This window comes from Cryptomeria japonica, chromosome 5, assembly GCF_030272615.1.
Source record: "Cryptomeria japonica chromosome 5, Sugi_1.0, whole genome shotgun sequence".
Classification (NCBI taxonomy): domain Eukaryota; kingdom Viridiplantae; phylum Streptophyta; class Pinopsida; order Cupressales; family Cupressaceae; genus Cryptomeria; species Cryptomeria japonica.
Window position 1 is genome coordinate 667,640,679 of NC_081409.1, and position 25,361 is coordinate 667,666,039.

Sequence of the window (25,361 nt, forward strand, 5' to 3'; positions counted from 1 at the left end):
CTATCACCCAAAAAATTAATATACTCTACTGTGATAATAAAATCTGTATGGTTCTGTTTAACATCACTGTATAAGAGGCAAATTTAAAACATGCATGTTTAGTAAGTTTTTGAAGTTGCATAGCTTGCAAATACCTTTGTTCTTACGGTTTTATCGATGGCTAAATCCGCCACTATTGCCCTGTGGTTTAACTTCTATGCCAATTTTCTCGTAGTTTGATTATTATTTTATTTTGTTTGACGATGGTTATCTTGATACTTATGACTGTTAAGCTCACTAAATTTTAGAGAAACACTCAGTACCACAGAACTTAAACATGATAATGGGTCACTAAGATGGTAAGATGACATCATATTTCAATTCTTCTACATTGTTTTGACATAAGCTTTTTAATGGTTATTCAAGTCGGTTACGCCCCTCTCACCTAAAAAAGTAAAGCTTGCGAGAAACCAATCTGATAAAACATCCAATGCAGAGTCAATTCATTGTTTGTGAAACCCAAAGCTCATACACAATTTTTTTTGAAATATTTGTGTAGCTTTTTTTTGCAAATTCACAGTCTACATTGAGGTGGTGTATACATTTCTTACCTTACAATGTAACAGCTATTAGAAAGTGCCCTTAAGAGTGATATCTCCCTTAGTGTGCTGACAGAAACTCCCTCATCATTATTCTCGATCTTGAGCTTCTTAAGCGCAAAAAACTGACCTGTGTTAATGTCCTTCACTTTGTATACCTTACCATAAGTTCCTTCTCCAATTACTCAATCTTCTCCAAGTTCTCGTAAACTTCCATTTTCTTTTCCTTCTTAGAAATGGCCATAACTCTGAAGATTGCAGGTTTTAAATTGTGAAAATCTGCTTAAGTTAAAGCATGAAGGAATATTTCTATAGAAGAAGAATGGACAAGGAATTAAGAGTTTTAGGATTCGCCACTTAGACCTCTGTAGTGTTGAACCGTATGTCTTCCAGTGAAAAAAAAATACAGAATATCAAAAGACGCATTTATTGACCATTTAATTTTAAATTCGGACAGCATTGCATGTCTTAAGATTTGTGAATTAATTATACCCATCGACCGCTACGAAACTCGCCCTCCAACTAAATACTCTGAACATCGTATATTTAGGAAGCTATGAAATAAATTTAACTTTGTTCGCATTTAATGTACAGCCTTAAATAGCTCGCAAAACCAAATACAAAATTCATTCTATTTCATTAATTTCATCTAATGTAGCTTATCACGTCGGAATATAATTGTTTTTTTCACGCATATTTAGAGAATTCACCGAATCAAAAAACACACTTAAGACAAATATGCTATACTAATGTATCATAAATACATCACAAAATAACCAACACAGATGTAGTCAACTAAACCTAAATATTGAACATTTGTGCATATATAAGTAATTAGAAATTTACTAGAGTCTAAAAAGCATTTATTGTATCTATGCAGCACTTGTTTTATCACTGATTAGAGCGTTTTCTATTTTTCCTTTCACTAAAACTCTTTGAAAGCAGACAAAGATATTCCAAGTATTCTTGATAAGTGCTTGTCTTCTAACTATACATATACATTGCTCATTGTAACTTTGAAATTTCATTGCGATCTCGTTGGACTGAAGATTTTCTCTTGATCCCAAGTGCAATATGAGTTGTTCTTACCGTTAAAATATATTCACTTGTTTTAATTGTTGTGACATAGACTCACTATTTCACCGTTCAAAACCCCATTCCTCATCTCTCAAACACAGTGGCCACCATGACATCTCCGATGGCCTCTCCTGCTACCTCGCAACAACCTTCTACAGAAACTTCGGTGAGCTTGTTTATACATTTGTTTTCTCTTATTCATATTATTTACAAAGATTATATCTCTATTTGTTCTTTAGTTTTCCGTAGACTTCTCATCCATCAATGCAAGTGCATATACCAACATATGTCGCTACTTGAACTATTTTTTTGCATCTGTTTACGTATTTATATATATAAATAAATTGAAACAGATGTTCTCTGCATTGTCCTTGTGCATTTGTATGCTTCAATACATCAATCTATAATCTCTCCATGCACACAAAAAAAACACCTGTAAACAAAAACACACATAGCTAGTAATACAAATTGGAAGCTTCAAAAAAAAAAGGGCTGTCATGCCCATGCCAATGCGTATGAATGTACATTACCTTGTGTATCTATTTGGTTGTCTTCTATTGTCCTTGTAGGAAGTGGAACAACATCTACAATTGACCCCACATGCACTGCTCTGCATCAACGCTAGGGATGATGTCCCCTCTCCACTGCTTCAGCTTTTGTCTTTTGAAAAATTGATAGACAATGAAAATGACAATGCCCGATATAAGGTTGTTTTGTCTGATGCCACACACATGCAATTGGCGATCCTCCCACCTAAGTATAGTGGTTTGCTGCTTTCAGAGACATTAAAGATTGGCACTATCCTATCATTGACAGCCTATGCTTGTAGAAATGTTTGGAACTCAAGGTATGGCCCTCTATATGTTATGTTGGTTTGTTCTTGCCTTTTCAAATCCCCCTTTCCACACTATCCAGATTATTCAACCTCTTATTTTGCTCATTTTACAGGACTATAATAATATTCAGCCTTGCTGTCAAATTTACCAATTCTCCATTGCTTGGGAAACCTAGATATCTGTTTAAAGAGCAAGAACAACAAATGTTGGGTCGAGACACACCTGCCACAACTAAACGATCCCTTAAATTTGGAATTCACCTCCCACCTGTGCAGCATGAATCTTCTGTTAATATCAGCCCGATTAAAGCCTTGAACCCCTTCCAAAATAAATGGACAATAAAAGGGCGTGTGACAAACAAGAGGAAGATGCATCAATACAGTACACCAAAGTCCACTGGCCAAGTATTTAGCTTTGACATGATAGATAGTGAAGGTACTGAAATTAGAATAACTTGCTTTGGCGATGTAGCAGAAATGCATTATCATAGGGTTGAACCAGAAACATATTATACTGTGTCAAAAGGTTGCGTTAAAGAAGCTAACACTAAATGGAATAAGCTTAACAGCCATCTTGAGATAACTTTGGACAACAATTCAATATTGAAGCGTTGTGATGATGTTGTTGAATGTGAAGCAAATAATTCTCAATTCACACCAATCAATGAAATTACATACTGCACCAACAACACTTTAGTTGATGTTATTGGTATTGTAGTTGCTGTTGGAGAACCCTCATTAATTCGCAGGAAGGATGGAAGCGAAGTAACAAAGAGAATTGTAAAAATAAATGATGCCTCAACTTTTACTATCGATGTTAACTTATGGGGAGAAACATGGCAACGACTAGGTGAAGATTTGAAGAGCATGCACACAACCCAAACAGCTATTGTCCTTGCAGTCAGAAATGCTCATGTTGGTTATTTCAATGGAAAGGTGGTCAACACAACCACAACAACAACCCTAAATATAAACCCTTCTATACCTGAAACAGAGACACTTATGTCAAGAGGAAAGATTTCAGATGCCCTTTTACCGCTATCATGTGTTGCTGGCCAGCTTAACTCACAATACAGTAGGATGACAATCACAGCTGTTTTAGAGCGTACAAGTGTTCTCTCTAAAACAGTTGAAAGTACTATTAGGGCTGTTGTGAGAATCATTAAAACTGATTCTTTTTGCTATCCAGCCTGCCCTTTGAAATTTAATGGAAAAGAATGTAAAAAGAAATGCACCCAGCAAAGTGATAATCAATGGTTTTGTTCAAGATGTCAAACTGCTGTGCCAGAATGCAATTACAAATACTTATTGCAGATGAAGCTCCAAGATCATACAGGGGCTCTTTGGGCTACTGCCTTTGATGAGGTTGGCACAAATATACTGCAAATATCTGCCAAGGAGCTTTACATGCTGCAGTACGATTTGACTACACAAAAAACCCCTCAGTCCATTATCAAGCATGTCCTTTTGTCTTCCTTTGTTTTCACACTCTCTATTACAACAGACATGTACAATTCAGAACCCAGGCTCAAAGCAACGATAACCAAAGTTGCCAGAATTGATTACCAGGCTGAAAGTGCTCTTCTGCTTGCAGAGATTGCTCGGATGACTACAACTGCATAGTTCCAAACCAATTGGATAGTGATGCTTTCCACGTGCCTTTTGATCTTCATACAATATATAGCTTGTTCCTAGTTTTTAGTCATCATTGACAGACAGAACTAAATTATCGGTCGTTGTCTATATCAACACTATCTAAAGTGTTTTTTGGGCTGCCTAGGACTTTTGGTTTTTGACATTGCTTTTGTTTTGTCATGCTTCCAATCATACAAAAAAAAATCAAATGCAGTTTCCCTTCTTTCCAGCTTATTATCTTAGATCCTTTTGTACCTTTTTATGTTATGTAATTATTGAACAACCATGTTTTCCAAAAACACTTATTTTTTATAACTATATTTATACTATGCTGTACAAATATGATAAGAAACAAACCATACAGATTACACATTGACGCAAACATTAAAACAAGAACCAATAGCTCCAACCTATGTTGTTTTAACACATTTCCTGATCTCAAAATCATGATTTCTATATTGTACTATTTCACCACGCTTTCCCTGCCCATTTCAAATTATAATCTGCAATGTCAATATCTTGTACAATGTTGTTTTATGTTTATTGTTATTATATATTCAAAGCATTTTGTTGACCTGTCTCTTTCTTTTATTGTAATATTTTGAATCCTTTTAGATACGTTTTGATACTTGGTCCAAACACACTTATGCTTCTCATTAATGTTGAACTGTAAATTAAAATACAAGTTTTGAGCTTCCAACAGCTTTCATATTCTTCTTTGTATTCATTCAATTTATGTAAATGTTTGTTGCCTTATATGTTCTCTCCAATATTTTACTGCCATGCATAAAGATAAATATCTCCATTTATGTATCACGATATACAAAGATACCTATAGATTTCTATGTGCATTTACATATATTTCCATACACGTACATGCATACATATGGTCCTCCACAACTGCATACTCACATACATACAACCATATATGCATCTCTATACATGTACATACAAAGGAAGGCATTCACAACAGATATATATACACATGAACAATCTTATATATCTTGAAAGTTATGTGCCTGCATACATAAGTAAATCCATCTGCAACATCTTTTTTATGTGCATGTATGCACCACTGCATAAATGATTGTATGTATGTGCTTGTGCTTCTGTATAGAAATACGTACACATGTATGTGTATATCATGAAAATTGGTATATACATTTATAAAGAAAAACCATACAAACACATTTTGACATAGCTACAAAGTACCACACACCTATAAACATGCTCACACAAAGGAAGCCACTCACGGTGCATAGATATCAACATACACAACATTGTGTCTCTTGAAAGTTATGTACCTACATATGTAACTAACCTTATCTCTAGCCATATTCTTTTATGTGCATACATGTCTCAATGCATGTATAGTTATCTGTATGGTCATGTGCTTAATCTTTGTGCAAAAGTATTTAACATGTGCAATTAAAAGATTGCATCAAACAGAAGTTTCAAATGTAACTATATAGATTACAACATAGACACTATCTTTACCAGTTGTTTCTTGCACACTCAACATCTTATATGCTCTGTTCATTTAAATTCTCTTAAATATTAATGCAGAACACACCACAAGGATGCAATCTTAGGAAAGCGAAAAAAAGAGAACAAAATTGTCGCTATTATGCACAACATAGAGAACAAATCTCTAAAAAGCGTCGCCTGGAGCGAATGAAACACAAAATGCTCTTGCCTACACCTCCACCATGCGACACCCAACAGATGATCGATTCAGATTCGCCTATTTTGAATCAAAGCCTTCCTTTCTCATCTGGCCAGACCAGTATTGTATCGCAGCAAATACAACAACCTGCATTGCATAGTAGCAAACTACAACAGAAACATGTAACACAAAATAGACAACCTCTATACCATCAGACAATATTGCAGCCTACAACAACACAACAATGCACAACAAATTGTTTCTCTTCTGTGCAGTACATTCAAACATTGCAAGCCTTCCGCCATCGCATTGATTCGCTGTCCATGCTTCAAACATGTAGTATTTGTAAGGAAAGATATATTGGAATGCTGCTATGCGGGAACCAACAACATATTATTTGTTCAAGATGATTTTCTGAAAATGGTGTTCATCGTTTCTCCTTGGCAAATAACTTAGACCCAGGCGAGCAACCTGTTGTGTTAAAAAAACTTACACAAGTAGAAGAGATGCTTATAGCTAGGGTTGCTCCTGTTTTGCAAGTCAGACATGGAAAAGGTGGCCAATACAAATATTCTGGTCACACAATAAGTTTTCCCCAAGATATTTCAGAAATTGCAAAGCTTTTGCCACGAAGACTAAAAGACCTTGAAGTTCTTATTGTCCACCGAAGTAATATACAAGGCACAAAATATGATTGTTATGTGAATAAATTCCATGTTATGGATGCATTGAGCTATAAAATACAACATGACTAGTACTATAATGATGTTGTCATAGACTTTGATGGTGTCAACCTGCTTCCTAATACTACAACAGATATATCAAATATGCTACGCTCTTTAGAAGAACATACTGATGTAACAGGTATTCCACCAACAGAAGGCCTTCTGGACAATTGTAATGAATATGATGCAAATATGTCATCATCTTTTGTTCCAAAACTGCCTACTCCACCCCGCGAACTAGATACAGTTAAGAGAACCTTGCAGTTAGATGCTAATACTAATAATAATATCCCTTGGCCTGAAATAAACTTGTCTCTGATAAATGAATATAATACAATAGGCTTGTTAAGCATGGCATTCCCAACCCTTTTCCCATCTGGAGTTGCACTTCCACTACAGCCACGTATCAAGCATGTTCATTTACATGAATATGCTCTCCACTTACTTAGATATGCTGATCAAAGATTTGGGCAGCATGTTAGATTCCGGTATTATATTTACAATCTAATTATGAGACATCGTTCGCAACAATCTGCAGCTATCTTCATTAAAACTAATTTGGGAGAGTCTATCCCAACCACTATCGAAGCACTCCATGGACGATTGCAAAACACTCCTGATGATCAGCTGCCTAGCCAATTGTTGCGCTTTGGTGCAACGCTTCGAGGCACCCGTGCATATTGGCGTAAATCTAGAAAAGAGCTTACTGCAATGATCTCCCAATTGGGGCCCCCAACACTGTTCTTTACATTAAGTTCAGCTGATACCAAATGGCCTGATTTGCATAGGGTTTTCTTTGAAAATGATGGCCAAACCACACAGTTTACAAGAAAACAACTTACAGACAATGTGATCTGCAATCCACATATAACAGCATTATACCTTCACCACAGATTTACAATATTTCGTGAAGAAATTATTCAAAAGTTGTTCCAAGCAAAGGATCATTGGTATAGGTATGAATGGCAACATCGAGGCTCAGGCCATATTCATGGCTTCTTATGGCTCCCTGGGGCACCAAATATGGAGACCATTAATTGGACAGATGATAATGAGGTGCAAATGGCAAAAACTTTCTTCGACCAATATGTTTCTGCTTGGAATCCTCGCATTGCAGCAGGCCGCATGAATGCAATGCACTACACTGCAATGGATGACCCTTGCCTAGCTGATACAAAAAAAAATCTTCACCATGGATGCTGCATTGGATTATGAAGCATTGCTTAATACTTTACAAAGACACACAAAATGTACAGAACAAACATGCCTCAAGAAAAAAGGTCCCACATTTGAATGTCGTTACAAAGCTCCATGGGTTCAACAAGAGATGTCTACATTGACAGTTGACAATGACAAAAACCCATGCTATAAACCTGCAAGGAATGATGATCGTTTAAATATTCATAATCCTTGGATGCTTTCACTATGGAGAGCTAATATCGATTGTCAACCAGTCACTTCAAAAAAAGCTGTCCTCCAATACATTTCAAAGTATGCTTCAAAATCAGAAAACAAATCGCAATCCTATATTGAAATGCTGAAAACAATACTAAATACAAGTAAATCTGAAGATAGCATTTTATTAACATATCAGAAATTTATGATGGGCATAGTAGTAGACCATGATATCAGTGCACAAGAAACTTGCCATATGTTACAGAAATTGCCTCTTCTAAGTTGTAGCCGACAATTTGTCTCTCTGAATGTTGGCAGAAAAATACTGCACCGTGTCATAAAATCAGATAATGGAGCTGACCTTTCCACAACTTATATCCATGCTTATTTGCAGCGCCCTTTTGAATTAAATGCAACAAATTTGCTACAGTCAGCACAACGGTTTTCCTATAATTCTCAACGCAAAAAAACAAAATGGCACATCAGGGATAAAAAAGCAATTGTGACTGTATATCCTCAGTTTACAGAGCCTCCAAATGAAGATACCAATCAGTTCAAGATTTTTTGTTTGTCTGAATTGCTGCTATACAAACCATTTCGTGACATCCCAACTGAAATAGGAGCTTCAAAGGAACAAATTATAAAAAATTGGAAAAACTTTAAAAAGACAAATTACAATCGTTTGGGAAATCAACAGATTATAGATGATTGCACCCTTCCAAATGAAGATGACAGTGACAATAATGGTTCCCAACATCAAGATGATACAAATCTATATGAGTGGGAGCAGCTCTCACAAATGGGAGCTTCAAATAACTTTGTCCAGAATGATCTGCAAATGCTAGGCCGTCGTGATTACGATATTAGCCACTTTTGGGGAGCAACTGTTGTGGTTGATCAACTAGACTCCACTGCCCTTCAGTTCATAGCTACAAGCAAGCTAAAATCCCAACACACTAGCATGCAAATCTCCAGCCAAGACACAAAAAAAAACCAGCTATCACCTCAGCAAAAAGTTGCGCTCAACATCATTCTACAACATCATAATAATCAATCTGCAACAACACCTTTACGAATGATTGTTCAAGGCACTGCTGGCACTGGTAAATCATTTTTAATAGATTGTATTAGAAAAGAATTAAACATATCTCCACCTATGACGACAAACCCATTGCTTGTTTTAGCACCAACAGGAGTTGCTGCATTTAATATACAAGCGACAACAATCCATGCAGGGTTGCGCATACCTATAAGAGAAATGCATCCTTTGACAGGGCAATCATTAATGACATTGCAAGAGCAATTGAAACATATCAAATATATTCTGATAGACGAAATGAGCTTTTTGGGCCCGAAACTACTACTTAAGATAGATAACCATTTACGCCAAGCATTCCCTAACAAACAACATGACAACTTTGGTGGCGTGTCCATGATTCTTGTTGGTGATCTTGCTCAGCTTCCCCCTATTATGGATAAACCTATATATGCTTCGCACTCTACAGCCCTCAGTTTATGGCATTCTTTTACTATTGTCATAACATTGGACACTATTTTCCGCCAACAAGGTGCATCTATAAGACAACAACAATTCAGAGCACTTCTTCACAACTTAAGAAACGCTCAAGCACTCCAACATGATTGGCAGTTTCTAATGTGCCAGACAAATGCAACATTAACTATTCAACAAAAGAAAGATTTTGACTCTTCCATCCACCTGTTTGCAACAAATGAATCTGCACGCTTGCATAACAGGAAAATGCTCAAAGAATTAAATTTGCCTGTCGCTCTAAGCTTAGCTAAAATTGCTAAGCAAACAAATACTGAATATGACACCAATGAACAGCTACCATTGGAAGTATTACTTTCTATTGATCAGCAAGTGATGTTAATAGCTAACTTGTGGATCAAAGTTGGCCTTGTTAATGGTGCTATTGGTCTTATAAAACAAATTGTATATGAAAACAATACAAAACCACCAGACTTGCCAAAATATGTGGTTGTCCAATTCAATGATTATAATGGACCTCCATGGGATATAGCACATCCAAAAGACATACCCATTTTGCCAATAACGCGAGGTAGGCGTACGCAAGTACCTTTAACAATGTCTTGGGCCATCACTATTCACAAATCCCAAGGTCTTACATTAGATACAGCTACCATTGACATAGGTAATACTGAAAAGCAAGGCCTCACATTCACAGCTATTTCCAGAGTGAAGACAATTGATGGAATACGGATCGAACCACCATTCTCTTTTGAAAGGTTTTCCAAACTACAAAATAATCCTTATACAACCATTAGAAAGAAAGAAGAAACTCGTTTGCAGCTACTCTCTGCGCAAACAGATATCTATTCACCTTAAAAAAATTTACTCCAAAACCATCTTTCTTACATTCCTCTACTTTCAACAAGGTAATTACAATTTTACATTGTCATACCTCTTCACAACATGCACTTTCTTAATCGTCCCTCATACTAACTCTTTTCCCCTCGCTGTTCATTTTAGATTCCATTCATTCTAAGACATCCTCCATGCTGCATTGAACACCACACACAAGTCTTCCTATCTATACACTCTTCAATGATTGTCTACAGATATATCAGGTAAAATACAGCTGCAACACATTGCGCATTCACATCGCTCACTGCTCCAACATATGTAGCTATCTCAGGTATGATATGTCACTTTTATTGCTTAGAATGTACTCTGTTAACAAACTTTTATACTAATCAATGTCAATTATACAAAGTTATACACAATAAAAACAATGCTATGCTTAGTATGTTCTTTTTGACTGCAAAACATCTGTTCCTCACCCCATAATTAAATTTCTAAGTATTTTAACACTAAAATGAGTATATTTCTAATCAGTTTAAAACTTTATACAACTCGAACATTTGTAACAGCTTTTATCAATCTCATTGTTAGAGGAACTATGTATTATACCTCTGATAAGTTTTGTTACAAAACTGTCTCTTCAATTCAAAAGTTACTGCTACAACATAAACAACTCTCCCAGGTATGATATTTACATTTTTTTGGCTTCAAGCATACTTTATTGACACCTTTTACTGCTCTAGCATTGCTCTCTGTCACTTTTAACTAACTTCCCTCCTTGTACGCCCGCTACAGTACATTGCCTCTCCAGTGCAAGCCTTCTCAATCAACCATTCAGTCTAGTTTTCCTACTGCAAATTGAAGGTATGCATACCTACCCAACGCATATAGTTTACATTCTCTTCTTTTTATGTGGCGATGTAATTCTTTCAAGGCATATTCTAACAAATCTTCGAATAAAATCAATTAATAAACAAACTTCTCTTTACCATGCCACTTCAGTTGTTTTGGCACATAAATTGTATATATGTTGAATTTAAGAAACTAATTCTATTCCTTCTTTTTGTTGTAGAGATACATATTAACAAAGAACAACATACCCATGCTTGCACACTTCTCACTTTTCAATTTAGTACTGGTTGTAGCTAAAAAGTCTTCTCAATGTCAATTATACAAAGTTATACACAAAAAAAACAATGCTATGCTTACTCTGTTCTTTTTCCCTACAAAACATCAACTTTCTAACTCTTTTAAAACTAAAATGAATATATTTCTAATCAGTTTTAAACTTTACACAACTCAAACATTTCTAACAGCTTTTATTAATCTCGTTGTTAGAGCATCTGTGTATTATCCTCTGATAACTTTTGTTACAAAAATGTTTCTTCCATTCAAAACTGACTGCTGCAACATAAACAACTCACCCAGGTATGACATAACAATGCTATGCTTAGTCTGTTTTTTTTCTTTGTTTTTTTTATATGCAAAGATAGAAGAGAGAGAAATAATAGTATCTAAGTTTCTATATATGCTATGAAACATTTGTTTCAATGTATACCACTATTAAGCTCCATCTCACAATATCAGAAATATCTATCTGTACAATTTCACAGTTAAATACAAGACGACATAAAACTTGTGGATGACTGCATCTTTCCCTCTCATCTGAAACTTTTGTTTTACAAATACTTTCCACATGTGATTTCAAAGGAAGGATGCAAGGCCTGCAACACACCAGGCAACCTGAGCCAATCTCAAAGCCTCCAATTTCCATATACCAGTTTTCAGGATTAGGCCATAGCAGGTAACGGCTTATAATAGAAAACCATAGCCCAATTTTCTATTTGCAATGCAAATGCATTATTCTAACTTCTTAATTATGAAAACCTTCTCGTACGTTATTTGATTAGAATTTATGTTTTGTAATGTACATTGCTACTTTTTGAATGATAAAAGATTCTTTTCCTACTAATGCATATCAACATACAAAGTTATTATTACAAGATTCACATATGTTATTTTATTACAAATTATGTTTCATACTGTACATTGGCACTTTTCGAGTAATTAAATATTCTTTCCCTGCCAGAGCATATCAAGATATGAAGGTGACTTGGTGGCAAAATGCTACTTTACAAAGCACAAGTTAGTATCGGATGCATTCCATGCAGCCCTGAAGAGAAAGATACAGATACAATTAGCTTTCTAACTCTTTTAACACTAAAATGAATATATTTCTAATCAGTTTTAAACTTTACACTGCTTAAACATTTCTAACAGCTTTTATTATTCTCATTCTTACAGCACCTGTGTATTATCCTCTAGTGACTTTAGTTACAAAAGTCTCTGTTCCATTCAAAAGTCACTACTGCAACATTAACAACTTACCCAGGTATGACATTAACTTCCCTTTGTCACGCCACTTCAGTTCTTTTAGCACATAAATTGTATATATGTTGAATTTAAGAAACTAACCATATTTCTTCTTTTTGTTGTAGAGATACATATTAACAGACAACAACATACCCATGATTGCACTCCATGTCGATTACAACCAAACATTTTCTGGTCATATCTAAATTTATACTTTATATCTGCTTTCCAACTTTACCAAATTAAACCTTCTGACATGCCTTTCTTCAATGCAGGCAAAACCTTTGACCAACCACACTAAATCACCTTTCCTATTTCACCAATATCCATTCATTTTGTTCCCCATATTACAGGTCATATTCCTTTTGGTTTCTTAAAATAATTCACATTTGACCATTATAGCTATTGACCACTTCTCCCATTCTTTATTCTAATGTTTTATCTCCTCATTGCAAACAGATTTAAATATCTCAAATCTATGACTGTGTTGCCCTTGCAAAAATTGCAGACAACAAACAAAAAAATTTAGGGTGTTTTCAACCTTCACTGCATTCCAGATTTATGACACTAATCAGGTTAGTTACAAATTTCAATCCTTCTTTTTGTTGTACACAAACATATTAACAAATAACAACATACCCATGCTTGCACACTTCTAACTTTTCAAGTTAGCACTGGTTGTAGCTAAAAACTCTTGTCAATGTCGATTATACAAAGTTATACACACAAAAAAAAATGTTATACTTACTCTGTACTTTTTCTTTGCAAAACATCAACTTTCTAACTCTTTTAACACTAAAATGAATATATTTCTAATCAGTTTTAAACTTTACACTGTTCAAACATTTCTAACAACTTTTATTGATCTCATTGTTAGAGCATCTGTGTATTATCCTTTGATAACTTTTGTTAGAAAACTATTTGTTCCATCCAAAACTCGCTGCTGCAACATAAACAACTCACCCAGGTATGACATAACAATGCTATGCTTAGTCTGTTCTTTTTCTTTGTTTTTTTTAATATGCATAGATAGAAAATAAAGAAATAATACTATCTAAGTTTCTGTATATGCTATAAAAAAATTCTTTCGATGTACACCAATATTAAGCTCCATCTCACAGTATCAGAAATATTTATCTGTACAATTTCACAGTTAAATAGAAGACAACATAAAACCTGTGCATCACTGCATCTTTCCCTCTCATATGAAACTTCTGTTTTACAAATACTTTCCAGCTGTGATTTCTAAGGAAGGATCCAAGGCCTGCAACACACCAGGCAACTTGAGCCAATCTCAAAGCCTCCAATTTCCATATGCCAGTTTTGAGGATTGCGGCATGGCAGGTAACGGCTTATAATATAAAACCATAGCCCAATTTTCTATTTGCAATGCAAATGCATTATTGTAACTTGTTAATTATTAAAAGCTTCTCATACGTTATTTCATTAGAATTTATGTTTCATAGTGTACATTGCTACTTTTTGAATGATAAAAGATTCTTTTCCCGCTAACGCATATCAAGATATGAAGTAATTATTAAAAGATTCTCATACATTATTTTATTAGATTTTACGTTGCATAGTGTACATTGGTACTTTTTGAATAATAAAAGATTCTTTTCCTGCCCAGCATAAAAAGATATGAAGGTGACTTCATACCAAAATGCTACTTTACAAAGCACAAGTTAGTATAGGATACATTCGATTGAACCCTAAAGAGAAAGATAGCCATAGAAATAACTTTCTACCACTTTTAACACTAACATGAATATATTTCTAATCAGTTTTAAACTTTACACTGCTCAAACATTTCTAACAGCTTTTATTATTCTCATTGTTACAGCACTTGTGTATTGTCCTCTGGTGACTTTCATTACAAAAGTGTCTGTACCATTCAAAAGTCACTGCTCCAACATAAACAACTCACCCAAGTATGACAATTACTTCCCTTTGCCGCGCCCCTTCAGTTCTTTTAGCACATGGATTGTATATATGTTGAATTTCAGAAACTAACCATATTTCTTCTTTTTGATGTAGAGATACATATTACCAGACAACAACATACCCATGATTGCACTCCATGCCGATTACAAACAAACATTTTCAGGTCATTTCCCGATTTATACTTTATAGCTGCTTTCCAACTTTACCAAATTAATCGTTCTAACGTCGCTTCCTTCAATGCAAGCAAAACCTTTGACCAACCAAACTAAATCAGCTTTCTTATTTCACCAATATCTGTTCATTTTGTTCCCCATATTTCAAGTTATATTCCTTTTGTATAAGACTTGCAAGGGTTGGATAATTAGTGAGATGTTACTTTATAGATAACGGTAAAGGCACTTTTTGGGTTGTGGTCAACAGACATTCTTTAGTTATATGAGGCTGCCTTTATGTAAGCATTTCACAATAGAATTGTTTTTTTGTTTACCGTCCATATTATTCAAATGAGGTGGGTAACCCATCAGGGATTCTATTTCAACCAGGGAAACACCATTTAATTTTCCATTTCCTCCTTACTGTTTGAGCTATCTCTTTATCTATATTACACTTCCTCCCATTCGTATGATTACATTGCTACTTGTGCTTTATTAATAACAAAAAAAACATATTTAATTGATCTTCCAATTTACATACAAAGATAATAACCATTCACAACTTGCTACTTTTTTTTCAAATTAGATCTATTAAAAGAGGCCTAATTGCAAATTCCTTGAATTCATAGTTCACTGCACTAAAAATTTGTTCAATAAACAGTACAACATTTCAATCGTGTTTATATTTCCACTTTATACATGATTTCTAATGAATATTTTCACAATTGTAGGCGCATGTCACAAGCTCTGCTCATCTCATACAACAGATTCCCAAGATTGATGCTTAACACCCTCTCCAAGACCAAAATCAACTGGTATGCCGTTCTCCCTTGCATTAATAAGATTCTTTGCATTCTTCTTTCTCATTTTTAACTATTCTGCTTTGCTAATGATGTTTCTTATTTCAATTCACTACTTCCTTTCTCACTTTATCAGTAGTATAACTAATTATTGTCATTTTGTTTCACAAATAACATTACTCTCAACCTTTCTCTTTTGTGAACGACCACCACCACATACTCTTCTCGGTTTTCAAATCTTTGCCTCTTCTTGATTCTATTATATTCGAATTTTCTATTTTACGACGTTTTGCTTACGTCAAAATGTTTTGCGGGGTTTTGCATAGTTTGTTATAATGTATCATTGAGAATTTTAATGATATTTAATTTTAGACATTCTACTTTGTGCTACTCATTTCTTTAAATGACATCAACACAACACTCGTAGTTCCAGCTTGTATGCTCAATGATTCAGAACAATTCTCATCTTAGAATTTGCATTCACTTGTTTAGACTTCGTCATACAAGGCCCACTTCCCATTGTTCTAATTTAGTGATTCAGAAAACAGAATTTTTTCACATTAAATCATTATTTTCTGCCTAATTATGAATATGACACACTTTGCCAGAAAATTGCTTTTCTATGTTAAAATATTTCAAATGCTAGATTAACAATTATCCTTGCAAAATTTTCTTGATACACCCTCCATGATAATCCTTTCCAACATTCAATACAACTTGCAAACTTTCTAAGGTTCATCTTTTCCTGTATTTTCCACTTTTTTACTTGCCTTTTGCTCTTTTCCTGCCAACTGTTCTATACAATTAGCATTTCTTACAGCTCCATGTTTTTGGCACCTTCCCATCTTACATACTTCTCTCTACAGGATTGCACTTCATTCAAGTTGCAATAGTTACAAATTGCCTCTTACAAAACTATGAAGGTTGACTTGCTTGATAGACATGACCTTCCTCACCATGATAAGCAAAATATATATTGCCAGTTCCTCTTTCTTGTCAGGTATTACTTGTTACTCTCATTTTCACATGCCAAATTTTTTTTGTATTTATTAAATTATTTTATAAATTGTAGCATTGTACTATTCAATAAAAGTAACACTTGAAAAATTCCAAAGTTACAAGCTTTAAAACTCTTTCAATACTACAATTTTAATGTATATTTATTCTACTTTACCAGGTCATTTGCTCACTCCATACTACTAAACATGACATAAATAATATATTTAACTCTTCATTCATTGAAACACAAAATTCACTTTTAAATGTGCCCAACACTTTGATACACAACTTTAAAATTTACCGTATTCCAAAATTTGCAGGCTTTAAAACTCAGCAGGCGTTGTAATTTAAAACAAGTTGCTCGCATTGGCTTTATGCTGTTGCTCATCAAGAAGTAAGTTGTTCTCATTTAGGTTTAAACCTTGCATATTTCATTCTCTGTAACACTTTCTATTGCTAACAAATGTATTTACTTGATTTCCATGCACTGCAGGTCAATCCGTCATCAGCCATTACACATCTTGCAGCTTTCAACAGCTTTCAAATTATTTGATTCTTTCAAACCTGCTATTTTACATCTCACAGCCCTATCTTCTCAAATATTAAAATGTTCAAGATGACGACACCGTTACCGTATCATGTTTTAAAGAGTCGTTAAGATCTACACTCCCACAGTGACTGCTTACACTTATTGACATTGTAACATTCACGGTTTCTTACTTGTGTTACACTCTTCCATCATTGCTACATTTAATTCAATGTTCACCTTTGCTGAAATCCACTATGTTTAACAACTGAATTCAATGAATGAGCATAACTTGTTGCTTTCTCTTCACCCTTGTGCAAATTTGTCACTCAAATATTAATATTTTCTATACAAAGTTTTGGTTTTTGCTATGATGCATTTTTTTTGGGGTGATTTGGTAAAACAGAGGTAAAAACAAATTTGGAAAATTCACACTGCCAAATGCTTATTAAAATATTGCACATATTTCTGCTTATTAAAATACTGCACATATTTTACCTATCGGCTTCCCGTTGCGCGCACAATAGCGTGCAACTGCTAGTTTTTATGGGTCGGGGCCCCGAAGCTAAATGGGTGTCCGTTTCTTAAAAAATGGGCACTCGTTTCTAGCAATAAAATTTTTTGCTCACAGACTTCTGCAAAATTGGGACTCAACTTCTTGCACCCACCCCAATTGTTCAATAGAAAATTATAAAGTAAACAAACATTTCATTAAATAATACTTACTATGATATATATTGCTTACGTGGGTATAGCAATTATGATGACAACAACTATATATATGTGTGTGTTCATTGAATATTATAATCTTATATCCAATAACTCCACCCACACTATTACTATTGTACACGTATTACTACCTTGTGCTACAAATATCATTTCAATTACCTAGATATAATTTATCTTCTGTTTAGAGAAAAGTAATATTAGTGTATTGACCATGTTCTATTTAAAGTGTTGTTTGCCTCCTTTATGGTGAATTTGTGTCATACATATTTATAGCTTGACAATATTTTATTAAAAGAAATATTGGCGTCCAATGCATCTTCTACTATTATGATTGTCTCTTTTAGATTTTGACAACTTACAATCTTTTATTTAAAGAATGGTTGTGCTCACCTTCTTTATGATAATATTATGTCATAGCTATTTATAATCCATTGAGACATGATTAAAAAAATAAAAAATTAAGTCGTGATAAAGGAATATTCTTATGTGTTGGTGTTATGTCCTAGTTCTTTTCATTTTATAGGAATATCAAAATAAATTTTTACTTAATAATATCTATAAGAAAAAATAACTTTTATGTGTTAGTCATGTTTGCTTGATCTTTACAATGTTAAGGAAATAGGATCAGATTATAATACCTCTTGTTCTTTTTTTATGTATGTGCTCCTTGACCTGATAACTAATTCAGATTTACTGATGTTGTGAACAAGTAAGTTTGATTTGTAAGCTTGTAAGAATAAGATTCAAAAGATTGCTACACTTGTAATGGCAATATCACTGTACTTGTAATGGCAAGATCGTTGCACTTGTAATGGCACTGGTTTTTACGTTATGTGTTTTCCAAATGCAGGCCGAATGAATATAAGTATGCAGAGAGGGACATGTCTCTACATGAGACATGTCCAGTCATGTATAACCAACGATAATGATGCATAACAACGATAACAATGCATAAGAAATGTTTTACTTATCGTTGTGGTTAATATCGATTTTTCTTTAAATCAATAATGATTATCGGGTTAATGATAATTTCTAAACACAATTAATTTATTTGATTCAATCATCATAAATCACTTATTTAATAATTATTAATTAGTGATAACATAATGATCTCCATATACTGATTAGACAGTTGTTTCTTGATCAACTTAATTTGATCAAAGCTACAACATAATTAACACTCCCTCTCAGCTAGGGAGGACTGTGGAATGATCAATATACAGTACTCTCAAGTTATGAGAGAGGAAATAATCATATCAATATGATAACATAGAAAAATAATAAAGGATAGAAATATCTATCCATCATTTAAATGTTACCTTACGGTGTCATTAAGGTATGGTACATTCAAGAATATTCACCATACTTATATCTTCCTTGATATGTGCATTGGCATCAAGTCTCATGAAGCCTATCAAAGAAGATATCTGCACATGATGTCTCTATTGATACCTCCACCACCACCACCACCACCACCACCACCCCCTAGATTGGATGAAATTTGTTTAAGAGAACAAATTAATGAAAACCTACAAGTGATTGAACAAAATATTACTGCTATATAAAATGAGCCAATCACGCCACCCCATCTTCTAGAGTTTGCAAAATCAATGTAAACTATTGTCGAGTCAGTTAGATATGCTGATTCTCAATTAGATCAATTTCATAGACGACGACAAGAGTTGCATGATTTTTATGCCAATGGTTTAACTTATAGGCAAATCACTTATCTCAAAATAACCAAAGCTCATTTATGTCCATATTTTACTAACCCAAAAACAAGAGAATCAATGCAACCTAACCAGAAAAGAATTTCAATTAGGTGGTGTGTGCATCCAGAAATGGCTAGACACTTTTGGGATAGATGGTGGATGGTTTTTGATTATCCACCACATCGTAATTATGAGGTCCCTTTTTATTTTTTGAAGAAATTATACTGTGAGTTTGTAATGCACCAAAAACCAAATTATTTTGATATTAAGTCATTCCAGGATGTTGGTCGTGGAATGCCACAAAATAGATTAGGGGAATAAAGTAATAATCCCCTACCAGATCCACCCATAGTTCCACTTGTTGCTCCATCGATTCCTGCAGATGTCCAGAATACATTCTTCATTTCGACATTAGATGCTTTGACTTCCCTCACAGGTAACCAGAGTGAGAAAGCTGCTCACATGGCATCCGCTCCTCGATGGATGCCACATATGTGTTCGAGTTGTCATGAGATGTGTGTAGGTCCTACTGCTGATGCAGGATCTACTTCAGTTCCAACTGAGCATGATGCAGCAGATGATAATATGATGACATCATATATGGATTTTCTTTGCTCTGATGATCATCTTGACCAGGTATAGATATATATACATGTACATGTCAATTTGTAAATACTTCATTAAATATAGGTATAAATTAAGTGCATGCCTTTTTTTTATACAATCTAATACTTAAATAAATTTGGTTTATGTAGATAAGGACTACACCTAATATCAGAGTCAATATTGCATCTACTGGAACACAACTCGGCACACCTTATGGGGTATAGTATAAATTTCTATCTAGACATTGCACTATCTTTTTAAGTTAATATGTTATCATCGTATACTATATAAATTTTCATGTTGATACATTGAATGCTTCTTTCTCTAGGATTCAGGTTATGAGGGACCCTCTACATCACATCGAGAATAGGGTGTGACTATTGTGACACCATCTATGGTATGTATCTTATAATTCATAAATTAAATATGAATTGTTACAACATTGTAACTTAACTTGAAATTATTTAGTACACATATATATGCTCACTAAATATGATTTTATTAAATGCATGTTTGCAGGTGGACACTACTATTAGGATAGGTTATCCTCATAATTTTTATTAGAGCCAATTTGAACGCACATCGACATCCTTTGAGGTATTAATATGTAATACTTAATTTGAACTTATTTTGATTCTTAATTTAAGATTTAATTGGACACTTTGAATTTGACCTTGTACAGGAGTTAGCTAGCACTACATTTGGTGTTGATACTGCACAAGATACTGCTAGAGGAGATACCGCTAGAGGATCTAATGAGCATATGATAAGTTTGTAACTTAATTTATGAATTCCAACTATATTTGATAAATGATTCTTTTAATAGTTATTTTCAAGTATTTTAATATTATTTTTTCCTTGTACAACATGAGACGGGTGGATATGGACCACGTCCCGGGGACAAGAGACCACAAGATGTTATTGATGATAGCACTTAGAAATATTATGTGGACTTGAAATTATGTGAAATTATGTGAGATGTTATTGATGATAGCACTTAGAAATATTATGTGAAATTATGTGGACTTGATATTATGTGAAATTATATTTTGTGCACATTAGATCATATATATTTTGTGCATACTTTATATATTATGTGGACTTGAAATTTTATTTATGGAAGTTGTGCTTAAATAAATTTATATGGATTATGTGGACTTATAATTTTATTTTTGGAATTTTATTTAAATAGTTCTTGTGATTAGATATTTATTAAAGGTGTACATCATGAACTAAGTATCGAAACATATCTTATAATTATAACATATTCTAAATTTAAAAGTATTAATCATCATAGATATGCAAAATATATAATCAAATATATAATTACCATTACAATAATAATGATGATAAGAGAAAAGTATCAAAACAAATATATTGAATAGAACTTGATTAAAACATAATTATCTCATTCATAAATTTGACCAATAGTCTCTCATTTATGTATATTACACAAAATGTAATCAAGAAGACCTATCTAAAATAAAATAAACAGTCTATTTAAATTATAATACAACATAAAGTATGCACAAACAATAGTAGTCATTGAGACCAAGTCTACTCTGAGAGACCTGGAAAAAAAAATACATATGATTAGTTTTTATAATCAAGATGCATTGAATTTAAAATACAACATAAAGTATGCACAAACAATAGTAGTCATTGAGGCCAAGTCTACTTTGAGAGACTTGGAAAAAAAATACATATGATTAGTTTTTATAATAAGGATGCAATGAATTTAAAATACAACATAAAGTATGCACAAACAATAGTAGTCATTGAGGCCAAGTCTACTCTGAGAGACCTGGAAAAAAAAATACATATGATTAGTTTTTATAATCAGGATGCATTGAATTTAAAATACAACATAAAGCATACATCACGACTCTTCAAAGGGATTTGCCTTAAGGGTACATAAATTTAACTTACTTGTAATTATTCAAAATGAAACATAAAGTACACACAAATAACTTTGTTTTCATTGATGCCTTCTACTTGTGGTAGACCTGAAACAAAATTACTAGATTAGATTTTATAATTATGATGCATGATTTAAAATGATATATAAAATATGCATCACGACTTTTAAAAGGGAGGTGGATTAAGGGTTCAAATTATAACTTACTTGATATTCATTCTGTTATACCATCTGCATCCTCTCTCTTTTGCAAAGCATTTATAATTGTCTCGTGCTCTTCCATAGAGAGAGTCCATAATTGTTTATTAGCAGGCCTGCCATGATATCTATCCAATTTTATATTAGTTGCCACTACCAAATGCGAGTAAGGTATAATCTTCTTCTCTAATTCATAATCTTCAAATGCGGGCAATCCTTTCTTTATTGTTAGATATTTACGTAGCCAAGTTCCAACAACAACCACAGATCCTGTTGGATAGTCATAACCATCATCATCTACTCGAGGAGTGGCTAGCTTATGTTTTGGCTCTACACATCGAGCCAACCAATACTCTATCCCCTCTTCATTGTCCTTTGGTGCAACAACATCATATACATGTCCTATGCATAAAATAATTTTATTTTAATATTTAATGAGAAATAAAAACAAAAATATACACTATAAGATTTCATAAATATGTACTATTTAATAAATCAAAGCAAATTTCAAAAACAATTTTATCTTGTTGTATAAGATCTGAAATGCGATCATAGTCATTTGATGCAAACATCTGTTCCATATCCTCATCAATTCTTTCGTGTGGATCATTTGCATCTATGGGTGTCAATGATCTTAGTTTCCATTCTTCAACCCATTCTTTATTCTCACAAAATTCTCGATCTCCGGAAACACAAAACTGACAAAAGCAAGCAAGATGCCTTGTGAATATAGTCCAGGTGTTTGAATTATAACTCTTAAAAGAATGCCATTTAGCTGATCCAATGATTGTATTACAATCATGCCGAATAGGAATACTATCTTCCTCTATCAACCATAAGAAACGTCAAATTGCAGAGTTTTCGGTTGATCCTTTTGACAACTTTGAATTGCACCAATCTACAACTGCACGAGCATCTCTGAATTTCGCTGCATCCTCAAATTTCAATTGTTCTCTAGCAAGAGCTCTTTTTACACAGGCACCAACTCCATCGTGTTCCCCCTTACCATGTCCCTCTTAAAAAAAACTCCATAAATGTTGGATATTGGTTATCTTGTGAACTTTGCATAGACAATAAAACATTCTTGCATTTTTGAATTGTCCAGTGCAATTATTTGACCATATCATATGTTGTTTCATGTCGATTTCTCTTTCCTTAAGATTATCATGAAATACCTCGAAGCAATGCTGAACAAACTTTGAAGAGTGTAATCGATTATCACTAACATAGAAATGATACTCCCTCAAAAATTTTCTGTTATCTTTTGTACTGTCATGGTCATGTCTATATACAATGTGCACAAATATGGCCACTTGCACTGAGTTGTAGTATTGTGATTGAGTTTCCTCTTGTGGTTTTAGAGTATAATTTTCTGCAAAATCCATAACTGATACTATTGTTCCAACTAGAAATGTGTTCTTGCATATGTGAAACTGTCCATCAAGCCATCGGGCATGTTGGGAATGTTTCACATATTTTGGAACAATATGACTTTTAAACTCACTGATAAATACATTCACACTATTCTATTATGTAATCAATTCTAAACGTTTCCCCATATTTCCATCCTTTAGAGGGTATTCTATATTTTTAAATCTCCTAACATCAACCATTTTTTGTCCAAACTCGGATGAAACATGTTCATGCAATCATTCACCTATCAAAGAATAGTTCCCACATAAATTGCAAAGGCCATAAATGCATGATCTAGAAAGAAATAATTGTTCATTAGGTGGTTTACAAAATAAACTTCCAATAAAATCTTTTATAGTTTCAGGTGGAACATAAACACCACAATCCTGCACAAGATCATTACCATGCAACATACAACATATATATAAAAAAACATCATAATAGTAACAAAACTGAACATGAGTTTTACAACAACAAGATATTCTTTGTTTATTGATTTTAACACACCAGGGTTTGCATTTTTCAAATGGTCTTTGACTAATTCATAAATTCATTAACACAGATTCATCACTAAATTTTTTAAAGAATTCAGTTTGAGTCATGTCAAGAAGATGTTTTGGACGAGGATTACTAATTTTTTATCCCACCCTTAACTTTAAAACATCTCTATCATTTGATGAAACTCTAGTGTTATCATGCCAAAATTTTGCAATTAATTGTTTAGTTTCATCATTTAATTTCATGTCCGACCTTTGAAGTCTACCATTAAAACCCCAACAATAGTTTAGTGGATCAATTTCAATTGTGTCTCTTCTTTTGGCTGCTCTTGACAAGGTTCTACGTTGTAAGTTCAAATAGCCACTTATATCACTTAACATTCTTTTGCTAACAATCATTTTGTCAACTATAGCAGTTGTTATAACTCTACGTGTTGCATTCTTATCTTTAGATCGACTTGTTTTTCCGATAGAATCGATGGCACTGGAAATAGTAGATACAAATTGCTTATATGATTCATCTTTTCTTTTTGGTTTTGTATAAATACCTATTTTTTTCATGACTTTACGCATTTTTAACATTTTTATTAATTGTAGCATTAATTGACATTGGAATCCTAACTTTTTATTACAGAAAAATTGTTTATATAATCTGTTCGCATGTGTTCTAATTTGTCTCCAAGAAACTAACCCATTAAGATTATCTAGCACATTGCTATCAATAGTAAACAAATTACATTCATTTTCTTTTAGAGAGGGTGGTGTAATATTTTCAATTTTTATTTCTTTTCATATTGGTGTATGAAATTTATATCCAACTTCATTTAAATCAGCAATTTGATTGGCATCATAGTCATGGGGATTTAAAAACATACCAAGATTCGCATCCACATGAACATTTGCATCAACAGTCATACCTGTGTTTGGTTCTACATTTCTTGCATCCATCATGATGTCTTCAATGTTCTCCTCTACAACGGGCACTGAACTAGATGCTTCAGAAGTGTTATTCAATTGTCATTGTTGTGATCTTCGATCTCTTTGACGTTTTGCCTCCTCTCTTTGTGCTTGAATTTCGTCCACTGTCATTGTCCTCTTTTTTTTCTTTTTCTTTTGACATTTCTTAGAACCCATCTTTACAAACTCCTCTTCAAAAAATAATACCTTTTTATTGAGTTCTTCAAAAATTTATGTAAAAAATATTAAAAAGTACTGCCAAATGATGTAAAAAATCTTTGT

The 25,361-nt window shown here is 33.5% G+C and overlaps 2 protein-coding genes and 1 long non-coding RNA gene across 3 annotated transcripts; all 3 read left to right on the top strand.

The window, feature by feature from the left end:
- Positions 1 to 1,776: 1,776 nt before the first annotated feature.
- Positions 1,777 to 4,113, top strand: LOC131047360 (replication protein A 70 kDa DNA-binding subunit A-like). Its single transcript, XM_057981242.2, has 3 exons — positions 1,777 to 1,821; positions 2,225 to 2,502; positions 2,604 to 4,113. The coding sequence occupies exons 1-3, from the start codon at positions 1,777 to 1,779 to the stop codon at positions 4,111 to 4,113; spliced, it is 1,833 nt and encodes a 610-aa protein (XP_057837225.2).
- Positions 4,114 to 7,843: 3,730 nt separating this feature from the next.
- Positions 7,844 to 10,279, top strand: LOC131876042 (ATP-dependent DNA helicase PIF1-like). Its single transcript, XM_059220809.1, has one exon. The coding sequence runs from the start codon at positions 7,844 to 7,846 to the stop codon at positions 10,277 to 10,279; it is 2,436 nt and encodes an 811-aa protein (XP_059076792.1).
- Positions 10,280 to 14,628: 4,349 nt separating this feature from the next.
- LOC131876379 (uncharacterized) lies at positions 14,629 to 17,358 on the top strand. The gene is made up of 4 exons (XR_009372686.1): positions 14,629 to 14,735; positions 15,456 to 15,539; positions 16,844 to 16,917; positions 17,017 to 17,358. It is a non-coding gene; the product is annotated as an uncharacterized LOC131876379 (long non-coding RNA).
- The last annotated feature ends 8,003 nt before the right edge of the window (positions 17,359 to 25,361 follow it).